Below are 22,576 nucleotides of genomic sequence, written 5' to 3' on the forward strand. Positions count from 1 at the left end.
CCAACCACTCATCATGAACTTCCCTCCCCTTCAGGTTGTGGTCCCTTAAGGCCTTGCGAACAAGCCTCCTGAGCTTGTCAAAGTCAGCTTTCCTTGAATCAAGGACTTTTGCATTGCTGACTGACTTGCTAGCTTTACAGTGAATAGGAATGTGATCAGCCCATGGTCACTGATCCTGAACCATTCTAATACATATGCCTAAATCCATAAGCCAGTTCCCAAAAAACGAATCTTTAAATATCATTTCTAAGTCAACACACCCTGGCACCAGGGTATTTTTAGCCCCTGGCCCCTCACTCCCCCTCAACCCTGCAGACCAGCCAGGTGTCCCCTCCCCTGCCAGGAACCCCCATCTCACGCTTCTCCTAGTGCCAGTTTTATCAGTGTTTGCCAGTGCCAGGAGCTAAGAAAGTAAGTCCTGGTAGGGTGGAAGGGATGAGGATATAGGTTTGCTGGTGGGGAGGGGTTAGGGGCTAAAAATAGTCCCTCATGCCCCCCACCCCAAGCCCCTCTGCAGAGCCCCCTGATCCCACCAAACCCTCCCAGATCCCAGCACCCCTAGCAGATCCTGCTTGCCCCCCCAATCCATGCCTACATCCTGCTTGCCCCCAGAACCTCCTACGGATGCCACCTGCACCCCGATGCCTCCATGGATCCTCCAGTTTCCCCCCTAAGCCTGCTTTACCCTGATCTCTCCAACCTCCCCCCATCTCAGATTACCTTAGATTGGGTGGCTAGTTCTGACTGGATCTAACCTTCTTGAACTTCTGTACTTAACCCAGGTGGGAGCAGAGCAAGCATGGCTACATGAGCAGCTCAGCTGGGACTGTTTAGGAATGTTCAATGTAGGTAAAGCTGCTGCATACCCCTGCTTGCAGAACCCCACCCGCCCTTGGAACCACTTGCCAACCCCCTCCTCCTGCAGAGTTTGTCCTGGGTGCCAATTTTGTTAAGCCACTACCCTGAGCTTGTAGTGAGCTTGCTACCTTATATACTACAATCCACACAATGCAAGGCAGAGGCCTGCAGGGAGATCAGAGCTAGCTTTGCATGCACTATGTGAAGAATCATAAGCACTGTGGCTTCTTAAACTAACAGGACCTGCTTCTCAGCAAAACTGATTACCAGGGGCAGCGCACTGCACAGAAACAGATGCACTGCATCTTGCTAGGATGGACAGAGCTGGCTCCAATCTCTATGCATGCCACTGCATAGCCACATTTTTATTGGCAGTTAGACACCTAGGACATCTGTGGGTGCTTAGTGGGATTTTCAAAATCTGCTCACCCAGGCTTGATTTTTCAGGTGCACTTAAACCCAGCACTCTGAGTTACTGCATTTGTGGTCGCAGGTGTTCTGCATGCTGGAAAAACAGGCTCTGCATATAACAGGTCTGCACAAATGCGAGTAGCCACTTTTGGAACTTTTAACCTTAATTTCTGACGCATCAAATGTGCTTTGTAAACTTTTGTGACAGAGCTTTGGTCTTGCTGCTACAACAGATCACCTCCCAGCATGCAGTCCTGTATTGAAAAACAACAGAGAGTAAACTGATGCCACACTCACACAAAACAGAACTTCGTAGAGCTAAAACTTGTTGCCTTCCCTCTGTGTGCAATTGTTGCATGCCTGTCTGTGGAAAAATATTAATCTCCTAAAATTTTGCCAACCCCCTAAACTTTCATGGATGCTGTCGCAGATCACTTAGGTGCCCTGCTCCTTAGAGTAGAAAGCTGCTAGGGAGAGAGCCCTAGCAGTGAGTGGGGGGGCCCAGCTGCAGCTTGCCAAGGCTGAGGGAGATAAGGATCCACACCTGCCTGGGCAGCTGAACAGAAGGGGCAGGGCCTGGCTACTATATAAAACCCAGGCTGAGGCAGGCAGTTCCCTGCCAACAGTCATGGGGTAGGAGCTCTGCCAGAGTGATGAAAAGGAAGAGGCTAGAATGCATAGGCAGTTGTTATGGGTGAGAGATGGAGAAACCCTATGACAGGCTTGATTGAATGTTTTATAGCCAGATGGCTTAGATCTATGTTATAGCCTAGGGGCTCGAGTTTTCTGTTGACAGTTTACTACTGGTGGTTTGGGTGAGGCTATTAGGGGTTGGAGGAGGCCTCACAGGGGCCCACAGTAGTGTGGGGACCCCAGCGCCAGAGAGGACGTAGCATTTGGGGTGTACTAACCCCAGCTCCAGAGAAGGCACAGCACTTTGGGGTGTGCAGACCCCAGCCCTAGAGCAAAGGGCCAGGCACGGCTATGGCCACCTGAGCCCATCTGCGGGGGCTCGAGACCCTGAGGAGAGTTGGGGCCAGGCACCTGAGCTTGCCTGAGGGTGAGAAGCCCCCACTGTGAGGGGGCAGGGCAATTGATGAGCAGCAGAGGGTGTGGTGAGAGAGCCCCAGAGCAAGGGGGCAACAAGAGAAGCCCCAAAGCAAGGGGGCAGCCATACAAGGCTGCGGAGAGCCTGAGCGCCTGTGGGGGCAGCGGCGAGATGAGGGCCGCAGAGAGCCTGAGTGCCAGAGAGGGCGCAGAGAGTGAGACAGACTGAACAACATCTGGTACATCAGCGAGGCTTGGGGTGTGGTAAAGGGGCGGTTGGAGCCATGCATAGCCCATAAGGCTGGGGTGCCTGGAACCCCCTTACAGAAGCAAGACGCGGGGAGCAGGAACACTGTGACCAAGAGGATGGAAATCAAGATGTGGCGGGCAAGAACAAGGGTGCTTTGAAGCAAACTTGGCATGGTAGGAGGCGCTAGGGGAGATCACGGCCACCCCTAGGACCCCGCTCCGTGACAGATGCCATCTGTATTTCACTCTTTCCGGAGGCATCAACTGCTCCCTCGTGCTTATCCCAGGATCCTTCTTCCTACCTTACACAGCACCAAGTAGGTGAAAGGCCTTATGGCTATAAGTTTCTCCATATGAACATACTTTTGCCCCAGCAGAGCTAATTCTAGTAGTGAAGCCAAAACCCTATGAAGGCGTCGTACAAAGCACATCTTGGGGAGGGAAAATACTAGGGACAAGGCAATTAATCAACTAAAAGAAAACGAAAAAAGGAAGTTGACTAAAATGTACGAGGCAGTGTGGAAAATTATATTACTGTGTTCCTCAACTTACAAGAATTTCTTAAATTTAAGATGCACTCAACTTTCTGACTCTTAATTTAAGAAAAAATAAAATGGCAAATAAAAGCACACTTATAAATACACAAACGCCATTTACTTTCCCCTCCATCCAAAATGTAAGAGACAGGCCATTATTAGAAGAATATTTGTTTCTTAAAAAGTATCTTGTACTTCAAGAAATATAGTAATAACCTGTGTTTTAGAAAACCTAGAATAGCTATGCTGGCCAGCTAGACAAAGGCCTACAAAGCAGTGAATTGCATCTTAGAGCCCTTACACTAATTTCTTAATTAGGTTCAACTAGACTCATGCATGTGTACACACACAGTTGTATCTCAATAGAGGACCATATGTGAATTAACACATGCTTAGAGGTAGACTTAATGATATATTTTATATCTAAACACACAAATGTACCACTATTATATATTAAATGAAGTAATAGTATATTAATATATACATATATTGATTTGTGTAAATATATTACATCTGGGGGAGGAGAGATCACCATAGATCATCTAGCCCACCTCCCAGCATGTCCCAATGTCCATACAGTCCTCTTTTGGCGCGCGTGTGTGTGTGTGTATTTAAGTGTCTGCCTGCCTGTCTACCTAGAAATATCTCTAACATCCAAAAACCTACTTGGAATCAAATTAAGAATTTAGCTATTCTAGCCCTTCCATTCTAATATTCCTGAACAACCTCCCCACCCCCATGTATATAATTTAGCTAGTCCAAAAGAAGGTGTGCATACTAGGAGCTATCCCAAGATATTTAAGTATAGATATATGCTAAACTTAGTTTTTAACTTCAGCCAATTCTTTTTGCTCTTGAGCAGTGTTTCTCAACCCACGGGTCCTGACCCAAAAGAGGGTCACAAGAATATCTGAAAGGGTTGTGAGCAAGTCCCAGAAAAATGTGGGAAAGCATGGATTTTCCCCTTGCAGGCTGGCAGCCTTCCAGCCTGCAAGGAGCAGCTTGGGGTGATCAGAGGCAGTGAGTGCACATGCGTCTGTGCACGCAGATGCATGTGGACAGCATGCAGCCAGGCAGAGTTATGGGAGCAGCCCCAACAGCTGGATGCAGTTAAGTGTATGGGGAGTGGGAGTTGGAAGTCCAGGGCTTGGGGACAGCTGGGGGTGGGGGTAGGTGGGTATAGAGGGGATGGGTGTATGAAGTGAGAGCAGATGCCTGCCGGCACTGGGGGAAGGTGGCCAGGAACCTAGGCTGCATCAGGGCAGGTGAGGCAGGGAAGAAGGTGCCTGTCCCTCCAGCAGAGGAAGGGTGTCCTTCAGGGGCAGTGGGGAGCTACATGGCTGGGCCAGCAGCACCAGTGCCCATGCTTGCAGGGGCAGGACACCCAAGACATGCTGCTCAGGGTCCGGGTGGGGCCATGGCCAGGCTGCCTGTCACAGACATTCCCTAATGCCATGCCTTCAGCTCGTGCCAGGGCTGGACTTGCTCCGCTGCTGCCCACGTGAGCCAGAGCTGTTGCAGCCACTGCATTCTGGCCTGAGCGAGACAGGGGCAGCTGGGGCCGGGGGACTGCGGGTTGGGAATGAGGGGCACCAGCAGGACCCGGATGGGGCTGAGGAGGACAACAGGGGACTGTGGGTCAGGAGTGAGGGGCACCAGCAAGGCCATGGGGCTGTGGGTCCTGAGTGAGGGGCACCGGCAGGGTTAGGGAGCTGTGTGTTGGGACTTGCCATCAATGTTTACAAATGGATCAGGGTAGGAAAAAGGTTGAGAGCCGCTGCTCTTGAGGACTAGGTGGAAGGGGAAAAGGAGCTGTGCTGTTGAATTTTCTCCACAAGGTGGTAGTATACTACTAAAGGAATGGTTTTCTTGGCTTGTGATACAGAGTATAGGAGAGAGAGAAAGCTAGCTAAAATGTCTGAAGGCAGAGTAAATTTGCATTTAATGAGGCAGATATGCATCTGATGAAGTAAGCTTCTTCTTACAAAAGCTTATACATCTCTGATTTAGTCTATAAGGTGCAAATCTATCCTGCCATCTGCCTGGCTACAGACTAACATGGCTAATTAATTACCCCTCTCTAAAATCCCTGAGGCAAGTAATAAATTGACATTTACATTGGTTTCTTTCAGTCTGCATCATGAAAAAACAAGACCCTCTTAAAATAAATGAATAAATAAAAGCAAGAAACAACAACAAAAAGGAATCATTTTGAAGAGCCTAAGTATTTTTCTTCTTCTTCCCGCACTTACTATGCATACAGTCTTCATAATCCTTACATATGAAACTCTTTTATATGAATTATATGGAATAAAGTATGTGTAAGGAGCTTAAGTGCAAATGTAAAACGTGAGAGAAGAAATGGAATTAGATAGGCACATTGCAGGAATTTGCAGAGAAAATGAGACCTTAAAGATAGTTAGAAAATTCATATTTGCCCCTCTGCTTTCTGTCTTTTGTTCTGTCTCAAACTTCTGTGTTTGATACAGAGCCCTAGGAGGCAATGTTACATTTCTAATATATTAGTATACATTAGGGTACTGTTCTGTGAGACTGGACGTAGCTATTTGTTTCTATGTACAGTAGTACAATGCTAGAGTTATCTGCTATCTGTTCTTGAAGATAGTGCAAGAGCTGCTCAGCATGGTTCCAGTTTACCCAGTATCACTCGCGGTACAGGGTTGGGTCGTAATGTTCAAGCACCACTCCATATCAAGCACCACCCTCATCCCTCCCTCACATATACGGATGTAATTAGGGCCATGAATTTGGCCCACGTGGTTTTCTCCTGTAGCGTAATGGCATATAAGAATTTACAAAAAAGCTAAGAAGGGTAGAAAGTCCTTTTCATACCAAACTAAAGTAAAGTATTTACTTTGGATATATATATAGAGGTAGTAAAATATATATAGCGAGAGAGGTGGGAGATATATAGATATCTATATATATATAAAGGGCTTAGTCCATCTCTGTGTGTTTGTCTGTCCATAATGCTCTTTAAATACAAATAGCTTGAAAACTGTAAGAGATGGAACATTTGTGTCTTCAGAGACATGTCTTTTCTAAACCTTAGCATTTGTTTAGTGACCACATCAGGATGATCCCGACTTCCAGAACTGGGAAAAAAGTCAGGGACCAGGGCTGTTCTACTGAGCTCCTCCCAGGATGGCGCCAGGAGTCTGGCATGGTTGGGAGGGCAGAGGGAGAGGCCAGCTGAGGAAAAGCGGGAGCTGGGCAGAGGCATGAGGCAGTGGGCAAGCCGCGGCAGCCCTGTCCCGAGACCCAAGCATGGAAGGAGGCACCTGGGGTTGGAACAACCTCACGTGATTATATTGCTCATATTGAACATCCCAACCCTGTGAACAGCTTCAAACAATCATAATGCTTTATAAGGGTTGTCAGGGTTGGAATGTTCAATATAATCACGTTACATGGTACTAATGGGTAAAGTGCAAGTGAAGTACACAAAGGCAATTCTCTGTAGGTATTCTTACCAGACTTCAGAAAAATGTGGTTTTGCTGACCAGCATGTGGGGAAAATAGGTAAATATCCATGTACTGCTTAGAAATACATTCTTGTTGAGTATTTAGGTCTGGATTCTGTCGTGCCAAATTATGCACTACCTAACGGTTGGCCATTACCTGCTTCTAAGCACACAAGAAATTACTAATGGCTAGGCAACTGCTGGTCTTTTAAAGCTTAATAGCTTCAGTGTGTGAAAATTATATGCGCTGTCCCAATCCCCAAGTGAATAATAAGCAACTTACAGCTAATTCAGAGCATGGGGGTTTCTTTACAACTTGTTTATCATTCCAAGAAAAGTGTTAGACTTCAGTTCCTCTCAGCATTTATTTATTTGTTTATTTATTAGATTTAGATGCTTCCCTTCCTAAAAATAGGATATACAGGTATGTAATAAAGTCCCTGAGCAGTAGTCCAACCTATCCTTGTTTGCTAAACACCCCCCCTCATCTCCCCCCTCCCCTCCCCCCAAAAAAATCTTGCATCACTTCTTGCCCAGGCTTGGGCTCTGGCTAACTGTAAGGGGAGGGGTGGGGGCACTCCAGGGAGCTGCTATTGATAACAAAATATCTCATCCAGGCTAGTGGATGTAGGGGCATGGATAGGGTGACCATACTTTCTGGGCAAACCGGGACAGTCCCAGCTTCCGTAGTCTGGTCTTGGCCTATTGGTCAGAAGTCCCAGAGCAGAGGCCACAGGGACACAGAGCAGCAAGGTGTGCCAGGCAGGTAGCCGGGACACTGCTGCTGCTATGTGGGACTAAGGCAGGCAGACTGGAGCAGGGTGGCCCCTGTCTGGTCATTTTTGATTCTTCCATTTTTTTTAAGAGAAACTGATTTTCCAGCAGGTGAAAGGCATCCTCGGTATGGTCACTGGGACCTGGAAGTATTTTGTACATCTGTTCTGGTATTTCAAACAATTAAAGAAAAAAGTTGAACAGGCCACAGTCACCTTGTCTATCTGGCTAAGATTTCTATGCCTAGTGTTCTTTCATTTACATATTGGAAGTTGTCAGCCCAATGCATATAAACTGTGCTAACCACACTAGTGCTATATAAAATATCAGGTAGATGAGACAAAATGTAATTTCAGTGCTATCCAACATACCGTATATCTCACTATCACTGCCATTCTGAAATGATTATTTACTTGCTTACTTTATTATTAAATACCAGTACTGGGAATGGGACTGGGAGATGCATTGCAGCTAAAGCCAGCAGTATGATGGTCATTATTTGTCAGGAAGGAATACGCCTCATTTAGCATTTTGCCCAGTGGCAATCTAGATACCTTAAGAACCTGAGCACTGTATCTTTTAGTGATGAGTGGTAAATTGCATAGCTAAACACAAAATAGAACTGCGCAAAGAGTGAAAAGTATTTGGAAACAATTCATCAGCTTGTAAATGAGGCTTCATTTTGGCTGTGTTCCTCCTTGCTATTTGACACGTTTCTTGAGCCATCACTCACTTCCTGTGAGCAAAGTGGATGATGGCTCTGTTAGCAATATGCATCAACCACACCTGAAGCAAGAAGGTAATCTGTGCCCCTACAGCTCTTGGCTTTTCTATTGTGAAGGCAGTTAGTACCAATTTTGATAGTGTATTACTATTAATATTAGTTGGAGTGGTAGTTTAATATATGCCTTGTGGAATGACAGTACAAGCCAAACAGCCATCTGATGGTTATGACTTTCAGTTTCCATTTGCATGGATGAGATGGGGCTTTTCATCTGATGCCAGTGACATATGTCCCATCACCAATCTCATGAGGCAGCTAGGGCCTTCATTTTCATACATTTAATGTATTCCATGAGGAGCAAATAATCCTCTAAATTTTACTGTAAATCTAGCAATTACATTAAAAACAGCCAAAGAAGAGCAAATGTTTAGAATCAGATAAGACTTATGAGTCCCATTGGTCCAATTTATTGGAGAGCATAACATCTGTGGACCATTTCTATTGTTTGTAACGATGAAAATAACTTTGAAACACCCTGCTGTTTTAGTATCACATGAATTACTGTTCTCAGTTGTGTATTTATGTAAGAGAGAACATGTAGCACTCTCAAGCTTTCTGCTTGCACAGTATTGCCAAGCACTTCTGGAGCTTTCTAAATGTATTATAAAGCACTTCAGGAGAGGCTGACAATGAACTTCAGTGAGCTTCAGGCTAATTTTAAAAACATGCACTTCTTGAAGTCACCAGTGGGTGGTATGTAACTTACAGACATTGCTCCCCAGGCTTGCCTTCATACTCACTGAACAGCGTCTGTCTCATATGTTATGCTGTTTTGCATGTACATTCTCAGCAGGCATATGAAGTTGTGATGGCTGGGCTTTCTGTAGATAGTATTTTGTTTTAATCATGCAACAGTACATAGCATTTGCAGTTATTTCAGAGTTTAATTTTCATCTGGAATTTTCAAATAAGAGTGCATTCAAAACATCACAGTCATGCTTAAAAGATAATTTACCTAATCCTTCAAGAAAATGCTTAATATGTTTTGAGGCTTTGGTATATGTGTGAAAGCAGGGCCTTGTAGCCAAAAGACCAGGCACAGAGAGGCTCCTGTCAGCACCATGGCCTGTTTCTTACACAATTACTGTAAACAGCTGCATTATATAAAAATTGCTGTAAAAAAAGCTAATAGCATACTGGGAAATTAAGACTGGTCCTGATCTCCATGCAGCTGGGACCATGATCGCCTTCACCCTGTGAAGATCAGGACCATCTCCATACTCCTGAACCAAGCAGAAGTGGCACTCAGGGAGCCTGGAGCTCCTCCCAGCTGCTGCTGAAGGGGCAGAGAAGGGCAGGAGCAGCCCTGGTGAACTACTCCTCTCAGGAGCAAATTTGCTTTTGATGGATGCACATTCAGATGCATGCCCAGATGGAGTCTAATCATAGAAAATTAGGGTTGGAAGGGATCTTAGGAGGTAATCTAGTCCAACAACCTGCTCAAAGCAGGATCATCCCCAACTAGATCATCCCAGCCAAAGCTTTGTCTAGCTGGGTCTTAAAAACCTCCAAGGATGGAGATTCCACTACCTCTCTGGGTAACCTGCTCCAGTGTTTTACTAACCTCCTAGTAAGAAAATTCTTCCTAATATCTAGCCTAAACTTCCCTTGCTGAAACTTGAGACTGTTGCTCCTTGTTCTGTCATCTGCTATCACTGAGAACAGTCTCACTCCATCCTCTTTCGAACCGCACTTCGGGTAGTTGAAGGCTGCTATTAAATCCCCTCTCAGTCTCCTCTTCTCTAAACTAAATAAACCTATTTCCCTTGGTCTTTCATCATAAGTCATGTCCCCCAGCCCCCAAGCCATTTTTGTTGCCCTCTGCTGGGGCCTCTCCAATTTGCCCACATCCTTTCTGTAGTGGGGCAGGGTGGGTGGCAAAACTGAACACAGTACTGCAGATGTGGCCTCATCAGCACTGAATAGAAGGAAATAATCACTTCCCTTGCCCTGCTGGCAACACACCTATGAATGTAGCCCAGTATGCCATTAGCCTTCTTTGCAACAAAGGCACCCTTTTGGCTGCTCATATTCAGCTTATTGTCCACGGTAACCCCAGGTCCTTTTCTGCAGAGCTGCTGCCCATCCAGTCAGCCTCCAGCCTGTACTGGTGCATGAGATTGTTCTGTCCTAAGTGCAGAACTTTGCACTTGTCCTTCCTGAACCTCTTGTTGTTCCTTTTGGCCAATTCCTCCAATTTGTCTAGGTCACTCTGAATCCTAGCCCTACCCTCCAGCATATCTACTACTCCCCCCAGATTGGTGTCATCTTCAGACTTGCTGAGGGTGCACTCCATGCCATCTTCCAGGTCACTGATGAAGACATTGAACAAAACCACCCCAGGACCAACCCCTGGGGCATTTCACTTGATACCAGCTGCCAACTAGACATTGAGCTATTGATTATTCCTCTCTATGGCCGGTGCTCCAGCCAGTTTTCTATCCATCTTACAGTCCATTCATCCAGCCTATACTTACTTAGCTTGCCTGCAAGAATGTTGTGGGAGACTGTATCAAAAGCCTTGCTAAAATCAAGTATCCAGGTTGCAGCTGTATTGGTCTAGAGGCAAAAGGAAACAAAATTTGTGGAAGAGGCAATATCTTATACTAGACCAACTACATATTTACAAACAAATTATTGTATTTATCTTAAAGCTTTTGGGCACATTCTCCACCAATTAAAGGGGGAGGGGAGTTTTAAAAAAATCTGTATTTAAATTCAGAACTGAAGTGAGTCCAAGTAGAATATTAAAAACAACACTTGGTATTTTTTCCTCTTATAAACAGAACAAAAATAGTTCTTTTATCATGTGCGCTGCAGAGCCACTGTACTTAAATCAGCATTTATGTTGGACAGTGATTAAAAGTAAATCAGACCGCTAAATGGAACAGATAAAAGTTTGGCTGTTGGTTATATTTTTAGTCTCGACAAAAAATACTGCTCTTCAAAATCACTGTCTGTTCTTCACATCATAGATTCTCTTTGGCACTTTATCCCATTATAGGGGGAGGAGAGGAGAGGGAAGACACTGTGCCGTAGCAAGGTGGGGGCAAGCAGGACGACTGCTCTGGGTGCTGAAGTGAAGGGGCGCTAAAAGGCACTGCCCAGCCAGTGCAGGGTATGGGATGGAGCCGTGAGCAGCTCATTTGGGGGGCAGAGGGATGGGGGGAGGGTGGCTCCTGCTGCTGCATGCACGGGCAAGCATAGGGGGAACTGCTTCGTGGGATCTGACGGCTCCAGGGAACTGTGGGACCGAAGCGGGATGCTCACAGATCAAAGTGGCACACTCACAGACCGCTACTCCTTAGAGGGAACATTGCTGGGGGGACTCCATTCTTCAGAGTTTGTACTCTACTTTTTTTCTCTTTGGCTAGCAGCGAGTTTGAATGATCTGCTGGAGATGATATTCATGATGAAAGTGCATAGCTTGCAGTCAGGTATCATAGAGTTCAGTTTATATTTGAGGCCTTGGTGCCATACAGTATCATAGGTGGCTCTAAGGTCAATGAAGACTGTGCCTGTTTTTTGCCTTATTTCAAATCTGTTTTCTATGTCAGATGTAAGTAATGAACTTGGTCAATGGTATGCCACTTTTTCTGAAAGCCAGCTGGTTCTTTTGGGAGCTGGGGATCAATGACGTCTATTCTGTTCAGAAGCATGCGCTCCATGAGTTTGTATGTAATGGAGAGTAGTGAGATGGGTTAGTAGGTCTTTGGATCCTTTGGTGGTTTATTTTGTTTCAGGATAACAATAATGTCAGCTTTTCTCCAGATTTTTGGAAGTCTGTTACTTTCTAGACATTTATATATGAACTTCTGAAGGCATCTTTTCATTGCAGTTCCAAATTTGGTAACAAATTTGGGGAATGTCTTATCTGGTCCAGCAGCCTTGCCAGCGTGGATCGCTTTAATAGTTGTGACAAACTCATTGTCAGAGTTGGAAGTGGTTAAATTAAGGTTGGCATTGGGTAATTGAAGTTGTTTGCATGTCAAGTGTCTAATCATTTCTGTGCGTTGCTTGCTTGGGTTACTGTACTTGCTGTTGTTGCACAGTATATGAATTTGCTGACATAGGGTAATGGTGTATTTTGGTACCTTCGCCTGCAAGGCAGTTAATGATGTACCATGCTTGTCTGCTCAAGTGGGTCATATCCAGTCCTTCTATGGTAGTAAGCCATCTCTCCTTTTTATATAAATAGATAGAAAGGCAGCTGTTCTGTGTAAACATATTTCTGTACTGATGGGAAAAAACCTAATAAAAATATTAAATAACAATTGTTGACCAGAAAAGATTTGAGTTATTTCAGTGGTTTCTAGTGATAGAAAAAGCTAGCAAAGAGAAGCATGGAAAAACAGCTTCTTTCTGTGCGTGCTGAGTGATGGTATGAAGCACAGAACATTCATTATTAAACCCTTTCATCTTTCTGTCAAATATAATTAAAAAGTTAAAATCAAACATAGCCATATTAAATATGCAAACTTAGCATGAATTTTACATTCTCTTAAAAATGGCAAAAGAAAGCTAGGCACAGGATTTTCAATATCTGGTATATTCACACCACACATGTCTGGCATGGGTCATCTAACCCATAGTTACCAAAAGGTAAGGAATTTTATGCATAGTCCAAAAAATGTTGTTGCAGAATTAAGTTCTTTGTCAAAGTAAAGGTGCATGGAACAAAATGTAAGAAATGGTTCCTCAGTTCCTGTCTAATGAAAAATAGATAAGAACTATGACAGGGATATAACATCTGCAGTATGAAAAAAAAGATCTTATTCTGAGGAGCAATTAAAAAACTACATGACAGTGTCTGTAAGCTTAAAATGACAGTCATTTGCAGCTACCTTGCCACTCACAATAGGCTGTATACCCTTCTTTCCACTGGGAGAAATGATTAATATACAAAATAAATTGTTTAAGATTGGATTTTGGTTTTAGCTGGAGTGAGTTTGGTACCCTCTGGCTATCTGAATTAAATTCAGACTGTTCTGTCCAGTGCTAACCTGCAGATTCAGCACTTTAGTGTGCAGCATTACCATACCAGAGCCTTAGAGTCTTCTTTATATTATTGGTATGTGAAGTTCTTTTGTCTTTTATCAGTTATGATACTTTAGTGTTGGAGATGTTAAACTCAAATTGGTCATAGATTCATAGATTTCATAGACACTAGGGCTGGAAGGGACCTTGGAAGATCATAGAGTCCAGGCCCCTGCCCCAGGAGCAGGAAGACAGCAGGGGTCATAGGATCCCAGCAAGATAAACATCCAGCTGTCTCTTGAAGACATTCAGAGTAGGTGCTTGAACCACCTCCGGCAGCAGTCTATTCCAGACCTTGGGGGCTCAGACAGTAAAGGAATTCTTCCTTATGTCCAGCCTGAAATGGTCATGGAGGAGTTTGTGACCATTTGACCTTGTCATGCCTTGGGGTGCTCTGGTGAACAGACATTCTCCCAGATCCTGGTGGTCACCCCTGATAAACTTATAGGTGGCCATCAGATCACCCCTGAGCCTGCACTTTTCCAGGCTGAAAAGTCCCATGGCTCTCAGCCTGTTGTCATAAGGTCTGTTTTCCTGACCTCTGATCATGCGCGTGGCTCTTCTCTGGACTCTCTCAAGCTTTTCCACATCCTTTTTGAATTGTGGAGCCCAAAACTGGACACAGTACTCCAGCTGCGGCCTCACCAAGGCCGAGTACAATGAGAGAATGACATCCTGGGATTTGCTCAAGAATCATCTATGGATGCATGACAGCGTTTTGCTTGCTTTACTAGCTGCAGCATCACACTGAAAGCTCATGTTCATCTTGTGCTCAATCATGACCCCCAAGTCCCTGTCATCCATAGTGCTAACCAGCATAGCACTGCTAAGCCTATAAGCATGGTGCAGGTTTTTCCTCCCAAGGTGGAGAACCTTGCATTTTTCAGTGTTAAACACCATCAGGTTCTCATCCACCCACTTCCTGAGCCTGTCCAGGTCAGCCTGGATCACCCCCCTCTCCTCAGGTACGGACACTTTACCCCAGAGTTTGGTGTCGTCAGTGCTCTGGCTGCAGCAAACTCCATCTGCAGTGCTGCCAGACCTACCAGAAGTCTGGACCTTTGAGAGCTACAGCAAGAAGTCCTGCCACTATGGCCAGAGAGCAGGCAAGAGCTGGGGCTCTGGCCCTGGTAGCAAGGACCAGAGGTGTAACTGTTAGGGGTTGTGCCCTGAACCAGTATCTTGCTTTTAGAAATAACCAGTGCTGCTGAGGGCAAGGTGTCATCTCAGCCACAGAATTAAGACAGCAGATGTATGGACCCCTGCCCCCATGCCCCACTACTACTGCTACTGCCACCCTGTCACCAAGTGCCGCTGACTCCTGTACCCAGCAACTATTGTGAATAGTAAAGTTGGTAATAGCTGCATTAGGGATCTGCCAATACCTCCCCCAGCACTAGCATGAGGCTGACAAGGGGACTGAGACTACTAGGATGAGGCCCCCATGAGCAGGTGACTCCTGCCCCCACTCCTCTATTCCTGGCTCCCTGCCCCTCTTCCATGGCTCTGGTCACAGTAGTGAGAAGCCCTGCCACACAATTCAGAGCATAGTCAAGAGCCAGGATGGATGAAGTTGTGGTGGGAAACTGTGGAAAAAGACAGCAGGCCAAATAACCCACCATGGTGGGGCTACATCTGGCCCGCAGGCTGTATCTTTCACACCCCTGCCCTAGGTAAATAACTATACTGTGAAATTTTAATTAACTGCTGTCACTTTAGGACAGTTTTTATTATTGTAGAGTTTCCTAAACACATCAGAAGAACTTTACTACTTCAAAGCTCCTTCACGTGAACTTAGTTTGGTTAGTTTAATACTAGTACTTTTAATTCCCTCCATACAAAATAGCTGTCTTAGTAATGGGCATCTTCCTTTGTAGAATCATGCAAGCAGGGCATGAACCCTGGCATTAACCATGACAGTGGGGGTGGAGGAGCAGAGGAGATGTCAGAGTGACAGTGAGGGTTGTCTTCAGCAAAAAAAATAATTGAATGTAAATCCTTGATTTACTGAGAAAAGCCCTGTATTCTAACTAAATGGAAGCTTATGCCAGACAAATCACTGTGACTCTTACTTGAAAGTAATGCATGACCGGATTTTATTTTTTGTTACTAGGATGAAATTAAAAATAGAAAACAAGCAGTAACCCCAGAGCTTGCATTTTATTAAAGACGAGCAGAACTTAAATGTGGAAAGCTTCACATTTTATTCTGAGTCTAGAATATGTTTCCAAGTGATATTCACAATAGACAAAAAGCGGTCCTTTTCCTAGTTCCATAACACAGTTATAAAGAAGGTGTAACTATACAGGGATATTTATATCACAGTAGCATTTTTAGTTAGCACTGTGTTACTGGTGTTCCCTGCACTTCAAACAGGAAACACTATGGTAAATTTTATTGCGGTGGATGGAAACAGTTTACCCACTATGGACAGATGTCTTATTTCTTCTTATTATACTATGTTAAAGGCTAGATATACTCACTGACTTGTCAGCTTTATCTCTTCCACGCTCATTTTATCTTGCATGTATCAATTTTATTTAGCACTCACTATTTTTATAATATTTTTTTACCTGCCACACACACACATGCACACACACACACACACACGCGCGCACACACACACACATATTTCTGTGGATAAATCTCTACAGTTGGTTCCTGCCCTCCTTTCTCGTCGGACTGGTTTACTTCCGCTCAATTCCCATGTAGCGTCCTTTAGTGGAGAGGTGATTCTTGCATCATGACCTGAAATAATTAGTTTAAGATTTTCCCCTGTCTCCTTTGGGAGGTTATTCCAGAGTCTTACACAAGCTCTGCCTCAGTGATTCTCAATCAGGGTGCCACAAGATCCTTTGAAAGGTGCCATGGCACTGGCACTGCTATTGCAGCCCTGCACATCCCTATTTACAGGAGGTATATGCAGGGCCAAACCAAGATAAGTATAGTGCAGGCTGGAGCTCCCTCCTCCTACCACAGCCCTTCTGGTTCCCACTCTTCAGGCTCTTCATAGAAACAGAGATGTGAAGGGTGAAAACACCTGGCAGCAGCATGACTTTCTGAAGGGACAGACAGTTGAGAACTATATACTAAATGCTCGTCCCATAACTGGCATCAGCCTGACTTTTTTTCTTGTATGGGGAGAAGGAAATAGATTGCCAAATCCTGCCCCCAGTCCCCACATTCTAGGCTTAAATCTGATCTGGAATGGGTTCCCTGTAGAGTTAACATACACCAAGTAAGATGCCCAGTGGTTCTCAACCAAGGTGCTGCTAATTCCAAAAAAATTATCGAGGGTTCCTCGAGCCTAAAAAGGTTGAAAACCATTGCTCTACTTTTCTGCAGCTGTGTCCTCTTAGTCACAGTATGTAACACAATTATAGATGCCACAGTAGGGTCTGGAAGATGGTCTTTGAGAGAGTCCCATTCTACCAGATTAAGTGAATTGTAGATCATTGCTAGACCTATGAGGCATATTCTTTAGTAATTAAACAATTAGTGCAGGTCATGTAGGACTTGTGTTACTAGTTTAATATACTGTCTTGAGCTTGTCTGATTTAGAAGATTGGTTGCTATATGAAGCAACAGTTGGACTTTGAACTTAGCCATGTCAAGAGAGACCAAATAACCGTAAAGCAGCCTAGAGGTAACAGACATGGCCTGTCATAGCCAGGTTATCACTAGAGATATATAGATATGCTTGTGTCTTCCCAGCTTAAGTTGGAAGGAAGTGGGGGGGGGAGGCAGCAGGCGGCAGGTTTGGATTTTTTTTCCCCATCAAAATATACCATCAATACCAAAATTTCACTAGAGTCATGTGATTTCATCACAAGAAGTCATAGGTAACTCAGTGTGTGCGCCCATGACATTTCCACAAGCTCTTCTCTGACCATCATAATCAAAGAAGTTCCTAATAATTATGATGGACAGTGCTCTGGCCTTTAAGACCTTTATTTTCCTGAGCCAAGAGGACTTGCATTGTCAATATAAGGCCTAGTTATGCAGGTCTTTCCTAATGGCTTTCCTAATTACATTGGAAGATGGAACCCATATGCAAGACTCAAAAGGTTCATCACAATAGTACGCTGCGTAGAGTGTGCTCCTAGCCCCTTAAAACAGCACCCCTTAAGGCATCCATTCTACCTGATGCCTCAAGGGAAATTACATTTTCTAAGCCAAATCTTTAGCTGAAATGTATCAGTATAACTCCATTCATTCAAATGGAGCCATGCTGATTTTACACCAACTTCAGGTCTTTCCAAAAATGCTTTGTTTCAGAGGAGACCCCTTTTCATATAAACATCCCTCAGTACAAGAACCTGGAAGTGAAGTCCATTCATGTGCCACGTAGACAGTGAGCTCACAGTACATGCAGAGCTTCCAGCAAGAGCTCTGCCGACGTCATGCCAGTGATCTCTGAGAACTCATTGTACACATGGCACGTAGTTAAAGCGAGTGTGCCCACATCTCTGCACCCCATCTGGACCCACCCCAAAGGAGTAACTTTACCCTAAGTAGAGTCATGTGTTAGATCCACATCATACATTTGCTCTGCTTTTACTATGTATTAAAGGCAATTTAGTATAAAGACCTATCATCTGCTAGCCCCTTTAGTTGTGTTCTCCCTCTTTCTGTCAATCTCCTCTGTGTGTGTGTGTGTGTGTTTTCGCACGCACACACACACACACAGAGCATTTGCACTAGTATCAAGGAGCTGTAGAGTTTAACACCATTTCAAAATGGAGTTTCTGATGTGTATTGTTACCACTGAATTTGCTTTGGAATCTAATAAAAAGGGCATCCATTTGTTGGCAACAGATGTTCCTGAACAAGGAGGAAGAAGGAAAATGCAATAACTTTACACTATTCTTGTTTATGATTTAATCTTTTCTGGCTCAACTTAATAACATAAAAACTGAAACTGAAAGATTATGGTTTGTGATAAACACATCAAATGCAAGTAAGTTGATTATAGAGAAAAAATAACCAATGAATTGTAAGAATTGTAATGGCACTTTGTTTTATTAGGCTATTTCACAGTATTAGGTAATATAGTTTGTGGCTTATATTGTTTTCAGTGGGTGTGTCTACACATGCAATTAACATGCATGAATAAACTCCAGAGCTTATTGCCCGAGAGTTTTTTGCTCCCAGGCGTGCTGTTTGAATGTGAAGCTGATGGGAAATGAATGACAGCTAATGGGAAAGTAACTGCCTACAACTACTTGAAACTTGTAAACACAAAGGATGAGATTTATTCAGAGTGATACGCTTAGTTTAAGTAGTTCATTTGCTTAGACATTTGAGAAGCGATAGTTTGACCGTATACAGAGGATCAAGGTTGGTATCTAACTGAATTGTTTCCAACTTCTATCCATATATTTTTCAAACTGCTATCAGACATACTCAAGGACATTAATTCTTGCAGTGTCATCCTAGGTAAGAGGTAGGGTGTATGTAGATTATGTAATTTTATACTCCTCATAAATAGGACAAATACACAAATCACTTCTAATGCACATTCTCCATGATGTCTCTTGCTATTAGAAGTATACTGGCTGGGGAGATATTTTCTGGCTTCATAATTCACCAGTTTTTACTTGTCCAGTATTTTTTTGCCTGATCTCTATTGCTTATTGGGCTAGCTTCTGTAGGCAACTAAAAATTACATTTGTTGAACCAAAGTCTCTAAAATAAAAGATGCCTTATTTTGCAAAGTCCAAAAAAACAGTTTTCTTCTTGGGAACTGAGTTTCTTCCACTCTGAGACTGTACTGTGCATCACAGAACAGTGCTGCATTGTCTTGGTTTTTGTTTTTCAACCCAAATGGGTTAACTTACAGAGCATTGGAGTCAGGATTTTACCAGTTTGTAATGCAAATTCAGTTCAATCAAATTTCAGCCTCCTGTGTCTGTGTCACTTTAGTAAATAGCTACACTTATTCCTTTACACCCAAAAGGCACCTGAAGCTGTAGTGGAACCTAGCTGTATGGTACTAATAGTTGATTCTCTTTCCAGGGATATGTGGTCAATGAGCACGCAGCCATGCGAGCACGGTGGGAAAAGGCATCCAGAGAAACAATCCAAAAAACAACAAAACCATGTCCTCGTTGCCAGGTACCAGTGGAAAAAAATGGTAGGTTTATTAGAGAGTAACCAATACTCACAGGAAGCATCTAGAGTACAATTACACTAGTAGGTACATACCCATTCTGTACTGGCCAAGCCAGGGAGAGAAACAGTCCAGTCTCCTCTTTATACTATTTCTGAATCATTAATAGTGACACATACTATGAAAGGATCACAGAGTGCTTTAAGCTCACTCCTTTTTTTCTAGACAAGGAGAATGAGGCACAAGGGGCTTTTATACACGTGCTCTGCGAGGTGGGGGAGGCGCTCTGAGAGCCACTCTAATTAAAGCCCCAGAACATGGTTTGTATCAGTGTCCCTGCACTGAAAAATGGCAGTGGGCTCAAACAAGCTTTAGTTAAAGGGCCCCTGCCACCATTTTTCAGCACAGGGACACTGATACATGTGATGCTGGAGTCTACTGGAGCACAGTAATTACCATGCTTCAGCAGACTCAATCAAGCCTGCTCCGACGCGCTGTAATTACAGCATGTCAGAGCAGTCTTGCTGTATGTGTATAGGCGCCCACGGAGTCTTTGACTTGTCCAAGATAAAACAGTGAGTGAGCAAAACTACCATGAGGTGCTGACAACCATGACGGGGTTGGGGAAGAATAGCAGCACTTTACTGGAAGAGAAATTGCATCAGCTTGACCCGGCTCCCCAGTATCTGTATAGCTCACACATTTCAGTGGGGTTTTTAGGCACTTGTATCTAATAGCTGTATTGAATTAGCTGTAACATCCACACACACTTGGGTGGCGTATGGTAAAGCATGTGGTTTTGGTTGTTGTGTATCATATTTTTAGGTGTCTGTGTTTTTACATGGGCAAGATGGCCCCTGTTGTTCTGGCCATGTGCTCCACACATGGAAAACTGGGGCCTGTATCTGGGCAAAACACGTAAACTCCTCTCTCCTCGTTGGCCAGAGGAAGCAGAAAATTCTCCAGGCAGGTTGAATGACAGAGAGGCTGGAGCATGGCACTCCCTAATTGGACAAGGCGTGAGTGATGTCATACCAGGTATATAAAAACAACCCAGCTGAAGTTTTTCTCTTTCTCCTGGGGCTGCTAAGAGCTGCACAGCTGAATGGGGAGCAGGAAAAACTTTCCCCATGGGGGGCTCCCCCCCGTCCCTTCACTGGAGAGGCGAGTGAAGCCTAAGTGAAGGGAAAGCCTCAGGTACAGACAGAGAAAGTCTCTCTCAGAGTTTGAGACCCCTATTTCCTCCCTTCCCTCCCCCCCCGGCCGCCTTTTTTGAGTGGGATATTAATAGCATTGGGGGTATTAATCCCTGGAGCAAAATGATCAGTAATGGGGCCCTGGCAGTTACTGGCCACATGGGCCTGGCCCTCTCTGTTTTGTAACTGTATTGTCTCAGGACAGTGGTGTAGCAGAGACTAGATGTCCAGGCTGCAGCCATAGGTCTGGCCTCTGTTTGCTGTTTGACAGCTCTTGTGTTTCAGCCTAGCTGTGGGGCTTAACCTCAGCCATAAGTCTGGCTGGCAGATTTAGGCCAGGGTGAGACCTGGCACTACTTGCTGTTTATCCAGGTTTCAGTGCAGTACATATACGCCTGGCCAGCTTTTGCTGGCTAGTTCAGGCCCAGTGAAATAGGCCTGGGCCTCCTTTTATCCCTTTTGTAGTTTGTCCCAATGAAACGGTGTGGTTGGGTGCTAGTTGTAGTTCAGGCCCAAGCCAAGATAGGCCTGACCTTTCCTTTGAGTCATTTTGTAGTTTTCTGCCCAGCAAAGCTGGGATTAGGACTAGGAATTGCGGGGTGCAGTATGCTGATGAAAGCTGTAGTTAACCCCTCAAATCCCCCATGTGGAGGTGGAGGTTGGGGCTTTACCACGTCTCCAGGAGCAATAGAGCCTTGCAACATAGAAGGGCCCATGATCTCAAGCAGCTCCCCATGGCACAGTGAACCCAAGGAGCAGCTCAGGTCTTTCTGGCGTGTGGCCCCCTCTCCAGCCCATTGCTGAAGGGCAGGTACAGGGGTGTAGGCCCCCGGAAGTACCCCTGTTGGGGAGTCCCAAGTCCCAGACTGCCTGCGTATGAGTGAAGCCTCCCCCAAGAAGGTGCCACCTATAGACTTTGCTTTGTAGTTAATAGTGTTTTTAAAATATATTTAGTGTTTCTTTTGTTTTTATTTTTTGCAATAAATTTCAGTTTTTGTGTTTACACTGCTTGCAAGGAGGGGGGTTTGTTTATACAGGATGCCCCAGCAAATTTATTGTTCCCAGATTTCTAGGTGGAGGCTCAAGCCACCCTTATAATTTATGGGGTACCCCAAAATGTGAACCTGGCCCTTTTTGCTGCCAACTGGTGCCCGGCATAAGGGTTACACAGCTATTAGATAAAAGTGCCAAAGAGCCCTGCTGAACCATGGGAGCTGTACAGATGCTGGGCAAGCCAGGTCAAACTGACATGATTCCTCTTCCGGGCAGGCACTGGGGCACACTGGGCTGGAAGTAAAGCACTGTGTTTTTTGAGGAGGGGAGGGGTTTCCATTTCTAAGCATGCCATGAGTCCTAATTACCAGTTTCAAGTGCATTGCTTCTCTTCACAAATGCACAATCGGTAGCTGTGGTTTGTGCAAAGTAAGAGACGCTCTGGACATGTATTATGGTATTCACGAGACTAGGATAAAACACAGCACACTGTGACTTCTCTCAGAGTTACTATTCCCATGTATTTCATGCTACCATCAGGTATTTAACATTACCTAAGTAAATGACATCATCTGAATGTGAATTATTAGAGCTGTCACTAATTCATATTATACCAGCTCTTCCCAAAAGGCCGTGCCAATGAATATGACACATTTCCTGCTCCAAGAAGCTAATATTTCTGATAGGAAAAAGAGCAGAGAGATTATGAGAGAGGAAACTGGAAGAAATCCTGAACAAAGTGGGTTTAAACAGAAGTGTACCTAGTAGGGTTTGTAACCTGGGCCACTACAGGCTCTGACTAGTGTCCAAACCCAAGTGGTGAAGGCAGGTGAGGTTCTAGGGTCCTGGCAGCTGCAGGCTTCAGCTGCATGAACAGGGGGAAGGAGCCAGCAGGGTGTGCTAGGGCCTGTAGGGTCCTGGCACCTACTGGGGAAGGTGTCCCCTGGTAAAGGAGCTAAGCCTCTCACCTGCTTCCCTGCAGGTGCCACCAAATGGCATTTTGAGCAATGATGTAAAGCCCTTAATTTAGCAGCAGGGGAAGCAGGTATCTCCCTGCCTTCAGTCCCTGGTTCTTTCTTCCCCTCCACAAGTCA

General features: G+C 44.7%; 1 protein-coding gene across 1 annotated transcript in view; it reads left to right on the plus strand.

Annotated features, from left to right (window-relative positions):
- The window catches only part of PARK2 (parkin RBR E3 ubiquitin protein ligase), a 1,789,008-nt gene that overhangs the window by 1,736,538 nt on the left and 29,894 nt on the right, over positions 1 to 22,576 (plus strand). The window contains exon 11 of the mRNA XM_019526940.1: positions 19,200 to 19,317. Coding sequence (XP_019382485.1) covers positions 19,200 to 19,317 — 118 coding nt within the window. The remainder of the gene's footprint in view (positions 1 to 19,199; positions 19,318 to 22,576) is intronic.

Source organism: Gavialis gangeticus, unplaced genomic scaffold (genome assembly GCF_001723915.1).
Source record: "Gavialis gangeticus isolate Ggan-Ray unplaced genomic scaffold, GavGan_comp1, whole genome shotgun sequence".
Taxonomy (NCBI): Eukaryota; Metazoa; Chordata; order Crocodylia; family Gavialidae; genus Gavialis; species Gavialis gangeticus.